The sequence below is a fragment of the Labrus mixtus genome, chromosome 24, assembly GCF_963584025.1.
Source record: "Labrus mixtus chromosome 24, fLabMix1.1, whole genome shotgun sequence".
Taxonomy (NCBI): Eukaryota; Metazoa; Chordata; class Actinopteri; order Labriformes; family Labridae; genus Labrus; species Labrus mixtus.
The window spans coordinates 13,434,925-13,449,924 of NC_083635.1; the positions used below are offsets into that span (position 1 = coordinate 13,434,925).

Here is a 15,000-nt window from a genome sequence, read left to right on the forward strand (position 1 = left end):
GTTTGTCCCAACAGTTATCGTCTCAGATAGCGACGTGTCTTCTCTGATTAGATTTGTGTCAAAGGATCCTTTCAGCACCACGTTTCAACATGTTGAACTTGAAATTCAGAGCGCAGACAGACGATAAATGAACGCAGAAAACATCGAGGTTGAAACTCAAACTGAGGCGACATGAAGTGGAGATTTTGAAAGAAACAGAGACACTTCAGGGATCAGTTCGAGCTGCTGACGAGCGTTTATCCCTTCAGCTGTTATCTGGTCGACGTTGGCCCACTTACAGCTGATCTCTGTGATCATGAGAAGAGATCAGAGGTCCGCAGTCTGTCCCACCACACACTCCTTTTCACTGCAAAGACGAGTAAAGTCCACTCAAGTTATATAATCCAAAGACTTTCACTGCTTCAACTTTATGTTTGTGACTCGTGAAGATCAACACGTAGAGCGACAGAGACTACTTAAGACCGGCTGCTGTGGGTGTGTGTGTGTTCATTGTGTGTTCAGTGTGTGTTCAGTGTGTGTTCAGTGTGCGGCTCTGAGCGAACAACAGAACCATGTCGTCGTTGTTTCATGTCTATGGTAAAAACGGATCTGAAACTCCAGAGCCGGTGAAAGCTCAGGTGAAAGGTGAGGTTCACTTTGATTTACAGTTTTTAATTATCGATCGATCTGCCGGTTTTAAAGTTTGAACGGTGCGTTTATTTATTTATTTTGGATCAGATGCACTGCAAACTTTTCCAGAATGTTTCAACAGTTTGTTCATAACAATCAAAGCATCTCGTTCTCTTTTGAGATTCTTTAAAACCTGGAAAACTCTTGAAAACACCTGATGGTAAAGCTCGAACAAAACATTTCATTAAAAATTAATTTGTAATTTCTTCTTTCCTAAATATCATCCGACAGGTTGTTATGTTTTATTTAATTTTGTAAGTTTATTGTGATTTATTAAAATAGATTTATTGCTCATTAAAACTGAAAGATATTTTGAATGTGTAAAATATTTTGTAACGTTCTCAGTCACTGTGCCGAGCAGCTTTTTATGTGACTCTAACATAACTCTTCATGAACACCTCCGAATAATGACGATGATGACGATAGTAAGGATGGTTTTGATGCTGATTGGAACTCTAAAGAACAGCTGTAGAAGTTGTGCTCTGCCTCTGGTCACTTCCTGTCAGCACCTTCATATTTACAGTCTATGGTTTTGACCTTTAACCTGCAGGCTCCATCCCATCATGGCTGCAGGGCACTCTGCTGAGGAACGGGCCCGGGCTGTTCTCTGTGGGAGACTCCCAGTATAACCACTGGTTTGACGGCATGTCACTTATCCACAGCTTCACCTTCATTAACGGTGAGAGACGTCACCATGACAACAGTATAATTCACAAAACTATCAAAGTCACTGTCTCTCTTTAAAGTTAAAGTCTCATGTGGTTTCAGGTGAGGTGACTTACAGAAGTAAGTTTCTGAAGAGCAACACGTACAAGAGGAACGTGGCGGCAGACAGGATTGTTGTCTCCGAGTTTGGAACGATGATCTACCCAGATCCCTGCAAGAACATATTTTCCAGGTACAGACCCCCCAGAGCGTGGAGAGATCAGATTCAAGACCATCAACGAAGACACAAAGAGAAGCAAAGGAGTCAATCTAGGAAAACTTACAGTCCATCAAGGGGGTGAAGAGATGGTTCAGGACTGGTTTTAGTCCATCAAGGGGGTGAAGAGATGGTTCAGGACTGGTTTTAGTCCACCAACAGGGTGAAGAGATGGTTCAGGACTGGTTTTAGTCCACCAACAGGGTGAAGAGATTCTTCAGGACTGGTTCAGGACTGGTTTTAGTCCATCAAGGGGGTGAAGAGATGGTTCAGGACTGGTTTTAGTCCACCAACAGGGTGAAGAGATGGTTCAGGACTGGTTTTAGTCCACCAACAGGGTGAAGAGATGGTTCAGGACTGGTTTTAGTCCATCAAGGGGGTGAAGAGATGCTTCAGGACTGGTTTTAGTCCATCAAGGGGGTGAAGAGATGGTTCAGGACTGGTTTTAGTCCATCAACAGGGTGAAGAGATGCTTCAGGACTGGTTTGAGTCCACCAAGGGGGTGAAGAGATGGTTCAGGACTGGTTTTAGTCCACCAACAGGGTGAAGAGATGGTTCAGGACTGGTTTTAGTCCATCAAGGGGGTGAAGAGATGGTTCAGGACTGGTTCAGGACTGGTTTTAGTCCACCAACAGGGTGAAGAGATGGTTCAGGACTGGTTTTAGTCCACCAACAGGGTGAAGAGATGGTTCAGGACTGGTTTTAGTCCACCAACAGGGTGAAGAGATGGTTCAGGACTGGTTTTAGTCCATCAACAGGGTGAAGAGATGGTTCAGGACTGGTTCAGGACTGGTTTTAGTCCATCAACAGGGTGAAGAGATGGTTCAGGACTGGTTCAGGACTGGTTTTAGTCCATCAACAGGGTGAAGAGATGGTTCAGGACTGGTTTTAGTCCACCAACAGGGTGAAGAGATGCTTCAGGACTGGTTCAGGACTGGTTTTAGTCCATCAAGGGGGTGAAGAGATGGTTCAGGACTGGTTTTAGTCCACCAACAGGGTGAAGAGATGGTTCAGGACTGGTTTTAGTCCACCAACAGGGTGAAGAGATGGTTCAGGACTGGTTCAGGACTGGTTCAGGACTGGTTCAGGACTGGTTTTAGTCCACCAACAGGGTGAAGAGATGCTTCAGGACTGGTTCAGGACTGGTTTTAGTCCATCAAGGGGGTGAAGAGATGGTTCAGGACTGGTTTTAGTCCACCAACAGGGTGAAGAGATGGTTCAGGACTGGTTTTAGTCCACCAACAGGGTGAAGAGATGCTTCAGGACTGGTTTTAGTCCATCAACAGGGTGAAGAAATGGTTCAGGACTGGTTTTAGTCCATCAACAGGGTGAAGAGATGCTTCAGGACTGGTTTGAGTCCACCAAGGGGGTGAAGAGATGGTTCAGGACTGGTTTTAGTCCACCAACAGGGTGAAGAGATGGTTCAGGACTGGTTTTAGTCCATCAAGGGGGTGAAGAGATGGTTCAGGACTGGTTCAGGACTGGTTTTAGTCCACCAACAGGGTGAAGAGATGGTTCAGGACTGGTTTTAGTCCACCAACAGGGTGAAGAGATGGTTCAGGACTGGTTTTAGTCCACCAACAGGGTGAAGAGATGGTTCAGGACTGGTTTTAGTCCATCAACAGGGTGAAGAGATGGTTCAGGACTGGTTCAGGACTGGTTTTAGTCCATCAACAGGGTGAAGAGATGGTTCAGGACTGGTTCAGGACTGGTTTTAGTCCATCAACAGGGTGAAGAGATGGTTCAGGACTGGTTTTAGTCCACCAACAGGGTGAAGAGATGCTTCAGGACTGGTTCAGGACTGGTTTTAGTCCATCAAGGGGGTGAAGAGATGGTTCAGGACTGGTTTTAGTCCACCAACAGGGTGAAGAGATGGTTCAGGACTGGTTTTAGTCCACCAACAGGGTGAAGAGATGGTTCAGGACTGGTTTTAGTCCACCAACAGGGTGAAGAGATGGTTCAGGACTGGTTTTAGTCCACCAACAGGGTGAAGAGATGGTTCAGGACTGGTTTTAGTCCATCAACAGGGTGGAGAGATGGTTCAGGACTGGTTCAGGACTGGTTCAGGACTGGTTTTAGTCCACCAACAGGGTGAAGAGATGGTTATCTTAAGTGAGACTTAGAATACTCTTTCTGGTCACCAGGGCGTTCACACACCTCTCCAATGTCATCCCTGACTTCACTGACAACAACTTGATTAACATCATCCGCTACGGCCAGGACTACTACGCCTCCTCTGAGGTCAACTACATGAACCAGATCGATCCTGCTACCCTGGAAACCGTTGGCAGGGTAAGTCCATCTCCATCCTCAAAGCCAAAAGAGTTCATCCATAACTTATGAATATACAAACTCATCACTTCCACTTCCAAACTCCAGATTAACTACAGGAACCACATCGCCTTAAACCTTGCCACGGCTCACCCTCACTACGACGACGAGGGCAACACCTACAACATGGGGACCGCCATCATGGGCTTCGGTCGGCCAAAGTACGTCATCTTCAAGGTGCCAGCTGATGCTTCAGGTACATGGACCCAGTCATCAGGTTTCACTCCAAACCCTTCAGAAACACCATCAGCCAATTAAACGAGGCGCTGAGCCGACTACAGGGAGCCAATAAAGTGACTTCAATCTTTTACAGTGTAGTCTGTAATTGATTTATGATGCTGCTATCAGAATCACGTTGCGTCAAACTGACCTGATAACGGTAAAAGATTTGGCAGAGCAACAAATGATATCCGTTATCTTTATCAGAGCTTACCATATTTACAGTATCTCACGAAAAGAAGATAAAGGATTAGGAATAAACAATGCTTGTTAACATGATCATGCTAACATGACGTGAAACAGGTTTTCTATAAGCATGCTCAGTATTAGCATATTTGCACTCTAATAACGAGCACTAAACAGAAAGTATAACTTTTGCTAACGGAAATGTCTTAATATTTGGAGGTAATTTGCCCTCTGCACCTTTAAGAAAAAGCTAAAGACCCAGCTCTTTCATGAATACCTACTAACTTAATGATGATGGTCTCCATATTATTGATGATGATGATGGTAATGACGATGGTTTTTGTTTGATAACGACGACTTATAAGATGGTTTCTATACTGATTAGAGCTCTCAAGAACTGCCCTCAATGTTGTGCTTTGCCTCTGGTCACTTCCTGTCAGCACCTGTGTGTCCAATCAGACTCAAAGCTGATCGTTTGCTCTTACTGACATTGTTCCCTTTTTTCTAGATCCTTGCTTGTGTTGTTCTTACTCTCTGATGTACGTCGCTTTGGATAAAAGCGTCTGCTAAGTGAACTGTAGAATTGTAATTTGTCGTAAACTAAGGTATGGGATGAATAAAAATGTTGACCTGATGGTGGCGCTAAGTCAAAAGTCTGACGTACCAATTTTCATGGCGATTCTTCAAATAGCCTTTGAAATATTTTAGTTGCCCGGCCCGTTCACTTCAACTTGAACTAAAAGGCGTCACAAAAATTCAAGATCTGATGATGACAATGGAATCCATTTTTGTTTCAGATAAAGAGCACAACAAGCCAGCGCTGAGGAAAGTCCAGCAGGTCGCTTCGATTCCGTTTCGTTCCACTCTCTTCCCCAGCTACTTCCACAGCTTCGGGATGACTGAGAACTACATCGTGTTCGTGGAGCAGCCCTTCAAACTGGACATCCCGAGACTGGCCACCGCGTACTTCAGAGGGGTGAACTGGGGGAGCTGCCTCAAATACGACAAGAACGACACGGTACGTTCCCCTACGCTCACTCTCCTGTGAGGAGAATGAGATCGATGCCGTAACGGTCGTTTCTCTCCTTCCCAGACCTTATTCCACGTCGTCAACAGAAAGACAGGAAAGGCCGTGTCCACTCGTTTCTATGGCGACGCCTTTGTGGTTTTCCACCACATCAACGCGTACGAAGACGACGGTCACGTTGTGTTTGACCTGATCACCTACAAGGACAGTAACCTGTACGAAATGTTCTACATCCAGAACATGAGGCAGGCGGCCGAGAACTTAGTCGAGGCTAACGAGAAATTCAGCCCGCCGATCTGCAAGAGGTTCGTGCTGCCGCTCAACGTCCAGCAGGTAAGCAGGTTAAACCAACAGACTCCAACTTCCTTTAAAATCCATCTGAAGACTTTTGGTTTATGTGGTTTTTCCAGGATTCTCCCAGAAGAACAAACTTGGTGACTCTGAAGGACACGACGGCTAAGGCAGTGGTTCAGGACAACGGCTCCGTCTACTGCCAGCCTGACACTCTGTTTGAAGGTGAATTATCTCCACTGAATGTTTGATTCAAACTGTGTTTCCTCTTCCTGACCTGAAGTCTCTGAATCCTCCTCAGGTCTCGAGCTGCCCGGGATCAACTACAAGTTCAACACCAAGAGTTACAGATACTTCTACGGCTCCCGGGTGGAGTTTTCTCCTCATCCCAACAAGGTTAGAAACATCAGACATGATCTGTAAATCTGCTCCAGCTGTCATAGTGGAACATGAAGTGTAGAGGATCCTGCTGACTGCAGTGATGGTTCAAATGTACATCTAGCGCAAGCAGAGGAATGAAATCTTAAAACGTCTGTTTCACAGATCGCCAAGTTTGACATCTTCACCAGGACACACACTCTGTGGCAGCAGGAGAACTGTTTCCCTTCAGAGCCTGTGTTTGTGGCGTCTCCTGGAGCCGTTGAGGAGGACGATGGTGAGCTCGCTGCAACAACTTCATCGCTAAGTTTAGCCTCACAGCTCAGAGACTGGAACCCGTCCTGCTGTGAAGGATAACCTCCTCCCTGTTTTTTGTTCTCTTCTTGCAGGAGTGATTTTAACGTCCGTCATCTCTCCAGATCCAAAAATCTCTCCGTTCATGCTCGTGCTCAACGCCAAAACCATGGAGGAGATTGCCAGAGCCTCCATCCCCGCCAGCGTCCACATGGACCTGCACGGATATTTCATCCCCCGCTAAAAAAACCTTATGAGAAGAACTCAAATTACTCTCTAAAAGGAGCAATGTAACTTTGACATGTATCTTTTCAAATGGGTACCACGGTCCAAATTCTAAACATCATAGAGAGCTGCCCCCCCTCCCCCCTCCTCTCTAGAGTTGATGCTCACTCAGGTCACCATGTGGTGGACTCTGAAGCTTCAGTGTTTATCCAGCTCTGCATCGGTCAGTTGGGGGGTCTTAAAAGCGCCTACCTTCTCTGGTCCAAACAAATCCAGAGCATTCAGGAGCAGAATCTAAAGTTAGAAGGAGGACATACTGGCTGCTGCATTGTTGTCAGAGAAGCCAGCACTTCAACATGTTTCCTTAATGATCAGATAGTAACTTTATCATTTACCTCTCTACACATCTTATTGGACCTTTAATGTTTTCTATTTGTATGCACTTTACAGACTTATTTAAATAAGTTTTTGTTGAAATCTTCCTCCTTGATCCTGAGAGGATGAACCCCAAAGATTGAATCTGACACCACATAAAAAAAACATTTTGTTTGTTGTTAATAAAAGAAATGTTATTTATGAAGCACTTTTCATGTTTTTTGTATCAGTCAGCTTTTTAATAATTAATTAAACACTGCCAGCTCTGGGACTCCAGCGCCCCCTGCAGGAACAGATGGGTGGTATCACTCAGCCTTCATAACTTTATATTTACAGTCTATGTTTGTTTCAAACTGTGTTCCTACATGAAGTGGCACGAGGGGAACGCAGACACCTCACCCAGAAGTGGGAGACCGGAGCACCTCTCTGGAGCCAGACCTCGGGGGGAGCCAGACCTCGGGGGGAGCCAGACCTCGGGGGGAAGCCAGACCTCGGGGGGAGCCAGACGGTGAGCACCTGGTGGCCGGGTTTTCTTCCATGGGGCCCAGTCGGGTTCAACCTTGAACCTGGAACCGCGACCCGGATAAGCAGAAGATAACGGATGAATTCCTACATCTTTTTTGCTTTAAATGACTTGAAACACTCTCAATAATGAAAACACACAAACTCTCGTTGTTTCAGCGCTCACCATGGACGAACATAATGAGTAAAACTACAAAACGTTTTTGCTACAGATTTGATTTGTGGTGACTTATAAATGCCTTTACCCATCATTAGTTTGGAAAGTTCAGGAAACTAGGACAGACTCTGTTAATAATCCATTTCTGATCAGATGTCTATGGAGCTTATGATGCCTCCAAAGATTGTCTTCTTTATATTTAACTAAAGCTTTCAAAAGTACATCTTCACTTTTCTGTTGAGAGACGCTAAACAGCAGCCAACACGAAGATTAAAGGCATTTATCTACAGCAGTGGTGTCCAAACTTTTTTTCTTGTCGTGTTAGAATCGCTCGCGGGCCACAGGTTTTGTTTTTTAAAATATAGTTTTAAAAATAGTAAGGCTTTGTAGATCAGAATCAAAAGGCTCGCTAAAGAAACCCTTTAATAAAAGGAAATCAAATATTTAGATTTCTTTGTTCTACTTTATTTGTTTTGTTCTCAGAATCAAGCCTGGTGGTTCATGTTTTTAGAAAAGCTTTCTTCATTTAGCTCAGGTCATTAAATGGTTAAACAACAGTCCGCTTGTTTACAAAAACTTTGCATACGTTTTTTTTTCATAGTTTACAAAAAAATGTGGAAAATATTAAAAGCTGTAGATTTAAAAAAACATGTTACTGAACATTTTCTATTTGAGGAATATTGTTCAGCTCTTGTTAACATGAAAAATAAAAATAAGATAATGTTCCGATCTTAATCAAAATCTAATGATTCTTCATTTGAAGTCAAGGGCCGCACTTTGCGTTAAACTCTGGGATGAACTTTAACTTCAAGTGTTGTTTAAATGTTGTGTTCTTCATTTAAAACACGAGCTGAATATAAGCTCACAACACGACTATAGTCATATATATATGACTATAAAGTGATTTAAAATAAGTTTTTAATCCACAAAGTCTCTGAAACCTCTGAACAGACAAATAAAAACTGAACTTACTGTCGGTGGTGATAAACTCCGAGTCTGAGTCTCTTCGACGGTTTCTGTCCCGCTGAGGAGCTCAGAGTTTATTCAGTCACTATCCGGATCCAATTCTCTCTAAAATTATTATATTCCCGGATGATTTGATGTTTAAAGTTCAGGGAAACATTGTCATTTCTGTTTTTATCTTACTCGGCTAATGTGAACGTTGCCATCTTTGTTTTTTTGACCTCTTGACCAATCAGAAGCCTGACATGTAAGGGCCAATCAGAAGCCAAGGTCGGAATGAAGATGACTTCAAAGCCTATTTTCAGAACAGAAGGAACTTTTTGAACTTTTAAATTAATTTGATGTTTTAACACATTTTTTGTAAAATATTTTGCACTAAATCATTTTTTTGTTAGAGTAGATAAAGTATAAATTAGGGTTGTAAAACAATAAATAATTCATCTTCATTAAATATTTCACCAAAAAGCATCCTTATTAATGAAAATCAAATTCCCAGCAGCTGTTAAAATCTGTTTGTGTGGATTCTGGCGCCACCGAGTGGACGAGTAATGTAGTGCATGTTTCTAATAAGCTCCACGAGCAGAAACGTGCTCAAACTAGGATCAATATTGGAGATGCTTTTGAAAAATGGAGAGAGGTTAGAACACAGAAAGGTTTACAGACCCATGCAGAGCTGGATAAACACTGAAGCTTCAGAGTCCACCACATGGTGACCTGTGTGAGCATCCACTCTAGAGAGGAGGGGGGGGGGGGGGGGGGACCACCACATGGTGATCTGAGTGAGCATGGACTCTAGAGAGGAGGAGGGGGGGGGGGGGGAGACCACCACATGGTGACAAACATGTTAAAACCTTCAGGTGTTTAAAGACGACATCATCAGCCTGCAGGTTTCGTCAGAATCATGGGAATTTATTACATCAGCAGTTGCAGCAAAAACAGTTTAAAATCTCCCAGAGGTCACCTCCTCGTTTAAACCTCCACCCTGCGCCGTCCAACATGGCCGACAAACCGCAACGCTGAGTCAGCTCGTTAAAGTCTTTAAAGTCGACGTCATTGCCGACGCCGACGCTGACTCAATGATTTTGGTGGTTTTATGAAAAGAAAATATATTCCTCCTTCAGCTCTGTTTCTGTGCAGTACAATCCCACAATGCACCTGGTGTGACTGAATACCTGTCGACTTCGTTAAGCTTGTTAGCCTCAGTCTGGGGAGGAAAGGGGGCGGAGCCTGTGACGCGAATCAGCAGCCACAAATCAGAGAGCAGAGAAGAAGAAAGTAACACAACGTTGATGCAGAAGAACAGGCACGTTGGAATACTGAGTGTCCGTATGAGTGTGTGTGTGTGTGTGTGTGTGTGTATGTGTGTGTGCTCTAAACTATCACTGTTTACAACAGTGGAAAAAACAGTTCGTTTCTCACAGAAAAACACATTTTTTTTTAGGTTGATTTTTTTTTCCATTTCATTTTCTTCCTCATGATGCTATCTGAGGGAGGAAGTGTGTGTGTGTGTGTGTGTGTGTGTGTGTGTGTGTGTGTGTATATGTGTGTGTGTGTGTGTATGTGTGTGTGTGTGCATTTAATCCGTGTGTGTGTTTCCGGTCCCTCAGATGATCTCGAAGGTCTTCTTCAGCTCCATGATGAGTTGCCAGTCAGGTTTGGACATCTCGTCTCTGAACCAGTTCTTCAGAGCGTCGATGGACGCCCGCGTGATCTGAAACACACAAACACACACAGCGTGAAGACAAAAACATCTCAATTAAAGCTGAAAGGTCTCATCTCCTCCTCCTCTTCTTCAGTGTAAATAAGTCTCAGAGCTCCTCTTCAACATGTGTGTGAAGTTTCTTGTTCTAAATCCACTCTGATCCTGTATTTGATCATGTCTATAAACCCCTCTATTTCAGCCCTGCTCAGAACAGGCTGTTTCTGTGTCTGTACCTTTAAATATGTAAATGAGCTGTGTCTGACCACGCCCCCTCTCTGGAAGGGCTTGGGTGTACTCGGTCTTTCTCTCTCCATGTCCTATTGTTTACGGTGAGAAGGCAGACTCAGAGGGCAGAACAAACACCTAGCTGTGGGAGTGTCACTCACCTGGGGGAGGGGCTACTGCCCTTTGTGATGTCATGAAGGGAAAATCTCCAAACGGCCTACGCACTAACTATATGAGTGGGAGGAGTCTTACATGTCAGTATTTAGAACAGAGGCTGTTTCTCTTCATCTTCTGAAGTCTTCACTTCACCTGTGGGCGTGTCCTGTGGGTGTGTCCTTACCTTGGTGACGATGATGTCAGTGGCTTCAAAATGTCGGCCGTACATTTTGGGCGATTCTCCGGGAATGGGCTCGATCTTGATGCAGATCTCCTGGCCTTTTTTGGCGCTGTCAACGGATTTATGATTCATCTCGATGCTGGTGACGATGCCAATATCCACGAACTGAAACAAAAACAAAAGAAAGTTAAAGACTTACTGAGCGACTTTCAGATTTTAAAAACGCTCTCTTTTGAGCCCTCACACTTCCCCCGCCTTCCTCGCCATGTTTCACCAGATGGGACAGCTGCGATCAAGTCGAGTGGGCGGGGCCAACACTCCCCTTTGTGGCAGCTTAGCGAACAGTTAGAGAGGGAGGCGTTCAGATGAAAGGAAACATGTTCGAGCCTCTGAGAGAAACAAGATGAAGGAAGCTCCGCCCCCTCAGTGTGACCACAGAGCTCAGAACAACAAACCCAGAAGGAGTCTGACTTCACTCTCTTTTTAAAAAGTCTCAGAGGGGAAACACAAACGGTGTGTTGTGATGGTGTCTCACCCCTTTACTGGGGACGCAGAGTGGCGTTCCTTGTCGCAGTACGCCGGCCTCGACCGACACGCCCATCACGATGGGATCTCTGGAGTTGAAGATGAACTGAGGAAGAACTCGCAGCTTGGCGGGGAACACGGCTATATGTCTGAAAACACATAAGAAGAAACAGTTTTACTTTTTACCCACTTCCTGATAAAACGGACAGAAACGTGGCGTCCGCAGGAAGGTCGCTCGTACTTATACTCGTCCTGTTTGGCCTTCTTATAGTCCTCTCTGTATTTGGTGAACGCGTCGAACAGATGGTAGATGATCTCAGCCCAGAAGATCCGAACTCCCAGACTGTCGGCCATCTCCTGACTCTCTCTCTCCACCTTCACGTCAAACGCTAAAATCACTGCGTACCTGCAAACAAATTAAAAAACAAACACGTCGTTAACGAGCCTCAAAGAACCGAGGTCAGAGGTCAGAGGTCATTTAGATCTGAACGAGACGTACTGAGGGTCGTGTTCCAGCATCGCAGACGCCTTCATGACGTCCTTCTTGTGAACCGGGCCGATGTTAATACCTGCATACTGAAAAAAACCCACAAAGACAGAGACAGGTCAACGGTTGGTTTTTGCGCCTGCTTCCTGTTGATTTTCAAAATAAAAGTCCAAACAGGCACTCACAGGGACTTTAGATGTGCGGAGGAACTCGAGCAGAGCCTCCAGGGATCCCAGCGTGGACGCCTGGACGTAAACGCCTTTCTCCTCCAACTTGACTCCTCCAACTTGATGCAGCTCAGAGTCTGTTTGAGCTCTCGTACCAGTTCATCCTGAAAAACACATAAACCAGGACTGTCAGTCAACTGGGGGTCTCAAGAACCAGGACTGTCGGTCAACTGGGGGTCTCAAGAACCAGGACCATCGGTCAACTGGGGGTCTCTTAAACCAGGACTGTAAGTCAACTGGGGGTCTCAAGAACCAAGACCGTCGGTCAACTGGGGGTCTCTTAAACCAGGACCGTCGGTCAACTGGGGGTCTCAAGAACCAGGACCGTCGGTCAACTGGGGGTCTCAAGAACCAGGACCGTCGGTCAACTGGGGGTCTCTTAAACCAGGACCGTCAGTCAACTGGGGGTCTCTTAAACCAGGACCGTCAGTCAACTGGGGGTCTCATAAACCAGGACCGTTTGGTCAACTGGGGGTCTCATAAACCAGGACCGTCAGTCAACTGGGGGTCTCAAGAACCAGGACCGTCGGTCAACTGGGGGTCTCATAAACCAGGACCGTCAGTCAACTGGGGGTCTCTTAAACCAGGACCGTCAGTCAACTGGGGGTCTCATAAACCAGGACCGTCGGTCAACTGGGGGTCTCATAAACCAGGACCGTCAGTCAACTGGGGGTCTCTTAAACCAGGACCGTCAGTCAACTGGGGGTCTCAAGAACCAGGACTGTCAGTCAACTGGGGGTCTCATAAACCAGGACTGTCAGTCAACTGGGGGTCTCATAAACCAGGACTGTCAGTCAACTGGGGGTCTCAAGAACCAGGACTGTCAGTCAACTGGGGGTCTCATAAACCAGGACTGTCGGTCAACTGGGGGTCTCATGAACCAGGACTGTCGGTCAACTGGGGGTCTCATGAACCAGGACCGTCGGTCAACTGGGGGTCTCTTAAACCAGGACCGTCAGTCAACTGGGGGTCTCAAGAACCAGGACCGTCAGTCAACTGGGGGTCTCATAAACCAGGACTGTCAGTCAACTGGGGGTCTCATAAACCAGGACTGTCAGTCAACTGGGGGTCTCAAGAACCAGGACTGTCAGTCAACTGGGGGTCTCATAAACCAGGACTGTCGGTCAACTGGGGGTCTCATAAACCAGGACTGTCGGTCAACTGGGGGTCTCATGAACCAGGACTGTCGGTCAACTGGGGGTCTCATAAACCAGGACTGTCGGTCAACTGGGGGTCTCATAAACCAGGACTGTCGGTCAACTGGGGGTCTCATAAACCAGGACTGTCGGTCAACTGGGGGTCTCTTAAACCAGGACTGTCGGTCAACTGGGGGTCTCATAAACCAGGACTGTCGGTCAACTGGGGGTCTCTTAAACCAGGACTGTCGGTCAACTGGGGGTCTCATAAACCAGGACTCTGAAAAATCATAAATAAGTATAAGTAAGTGTGTGTGTGTGTGTGAGTGTGTGTGTTACCCTGAGGACGGGGATCTCGTCATCCTGGTGGGCCACCAGCAGGGGGAGCCCCGCCAGCGTCTTCTCCAGGTCTTTCCCCAGAATCTTGACCCCCTGAGACGTCGACACCTCCTTGTGCTTCTCGTACTGACTCTGCAAACATCAACAGATTCTCGTCTTTGTGTTTGAACTTTAACGTTCAGAACGTGTTTCAGATTGTTTGTTTGTTGTTTGTTTACCTTCACTCTGAGCTCCTTCAGAGGAGGAGGCAGCAGCAGACCTCTGATCTGCGTCACGATTGGTCCCTCCACCCCCGGGACGATGATGGTCTCTCCCTCCCGCAGGGTGCCGTTAATCAGGATGACGTCTATCGTGGTTCCCATCCCGGGGAGCGCTTTCACCTGGACGCACACACGACCGATCAGGTTTATCTACCCAGACTGAGGAGCGGGAAAACAAACTACAAAACTAAAATCTTACCTCCATGACCTGAGCTCGCAGCTCGTCACAGTGTGCTAGCCGGCGTGCTAACATGGTCTGCGTGAGCTCGACCAATAGGGCGATGAGGTTTCCCATGCCGTCGCCGCTGTGGGCCGAGGTCGGAACCAACGAGACGAACGTCCGGGGGTCTTTGTTCTCGTAGAACAGGGCGGCGTTCAGACCCTGAGGAAGGATGAATGTTAAAACACGATTAGTGGGGTTCCTCAGGGCTCCATGCTGGATCCACTATTTTTTATTTATATTGATTAATAACATTTTAATAACATAATTAAGCTAACATGGGATAAACACGATTAGTGGGGTTCCTCAGGGCTCCATGCTGGATCCACTATGTTTTATTTATATTTATTAATAACATCTTTCAACATTTTATTTAGTTTTTTCATTTTTTAAAATCTATTTTTTTGTACATTCTTAATTTTTTATTTTTTTATTTAAATTGTATTGTGTTCACTTTCTGTTTGCAGTCTTTGCTCTTTGCTGCTGTAACAATGTAAATTTCCCCGTTGTGGGATAAATAAAGGATTATCTTATCTTATCATTCAGCTAACAAAGTCTTTCTTTGAAGATGATACAACATGAGAGAGAGCTGCTGTGATTGGTTAATAAGTGATGATGTAATGACGCACCTGCTGAGCGAACTCCACAATGACCGCCTTTGCTCTCTCGTCGAACTCGTCCTTGGTGTTCTTCTTCTGCTTCTTCAGCGTGGCCACGACGTCGGTCTCCGGACTCTTCTTCCAGTCGTACAGACGGTCGATCTGACGACAGAAACATCAACACGGTCAGAAAACAAGCGAAGAAGAAGAAGACGTGCCCGGGGAGAGAGGAGGGACCGACCTTGTTGAGGGCGACGATAAAGGGACACTTCTTCTCCTTCAGCAGGTTGATGGACTCGATGGTCTGAGGCTCCAGGCCGTGCATGATGTCCACCACCAGGATGGCGATGTCGCACAGAGAGCTGCCTCTGTTCCTCAGATTAC

The 15,000-nt window shown here is 45.9% G+C and overlaps 2 protein-coding genes across 2 annotated transcripts in view; one reads left to right on the forward strand and one right to left on the reverse strand.

Moving 5' to 3' along the window:
• The first annotated feature begins 361 nt into the window (after nucleotides 1–361).
• Nucleotides 362–7,122, forward strand: bco1l (beta-carotene oxygenase 1, like). The gene is made up of 11 exons (XM_061032484.1): nucleotides 362–624; nucleotides 1,220–1,348; nucleotides 1,438–1,567; nucleotides 3,736–3,883; nucleotides 3,971–4,118; nucleotides 5,125–5,345; nucleotides 5,421–5,687; nucleotides 5,765–5,870; nucleotides 5,947–6,041; nucleotides 6,189–6,300; nucleotides 6,413–7,122. The coding sequence occupies exons 1-11, from the start codon at nucleotides 552–554 to the stop codon at nucleotides 6,559–6,561; spliced, it is 1,578 nt and encodes a 525-aa protein (XP_060888467.1). The 5' UTR covers nucleotides 362–551; the 3' UTR covers nucleotides 6,562–7,122.
• Nucleotides 7,123–9,447: 2,325 nt separating this feature from the next.
• The window catches only part of eif5b (eukaryotic translation initiation factor 5B), a 15,628-nt gene continuing 10,075 nt past the window's right edge, over nucleotides 9,448–15,000 (reverse strand). The window contains 12 exon segments of the mRNA XM_061032485.1: nucleotides 9,448–10,270; nucleotides 10,827–10,988; nucleotides 11,359–11,497; nucleotides 11,590–11,754; nucleotides 11,848–11,924; nucleotides 12,021–12,116; nucleotides 12,119–12,166; nucleotides 13,538–13,669; nucleotides 13,756–13,917; nucleotides 13,997–14,179; nucleotides 14,647–14,778; nucleotides 14,858–14,999. Coding sequence (XP_060888468.1) covers nucleotides 10,163–10,270; nucleotides 10,827–10,988; nucleotides 11,359–11,497; nucleotides 11,590–11,754; nucleotides 11,848–11,924; nucleotides 12,021–12,116; nucleotides 12,119–12,166; nucleotides 13,538–13,669; nucleotides 13,756–13,917; nucleotides 13,997–14,179; nucleotides 14,647–14,778; nucleotides 14,858–14,999 — 1,546 coding nt within the window. The 3' untranslated portion in view covers nucleotides 9,448–10,162.

What these genes read in the sequence shown, in the direction of transcription:
- bco1l (XM_061032484.1), top strand. Translation starts at nt 552, where the DNA reads ATGTCGTCGTTGTTTCATGTCTATGGTAAAAACGGATCTGAAACTCCA. An exon ending in TGCAAGAACATATTTTCCAG is followed by an intron (nt 1,568 to 3,735) that starts GTACAGACCCCC and finishes TCTGGTCACCAG; the next exon opens with GGCGTTCACACACCTCTCCA. An exon ending in GGTGCCAGCTGATGCTTCAG is followed by an intron (nt 4,119 to 5,124) that starts GTACATGGACCC and finishes TTTTTGTTTCAG; the next exon opens with ATAAAGAGCACAACAAGCCA.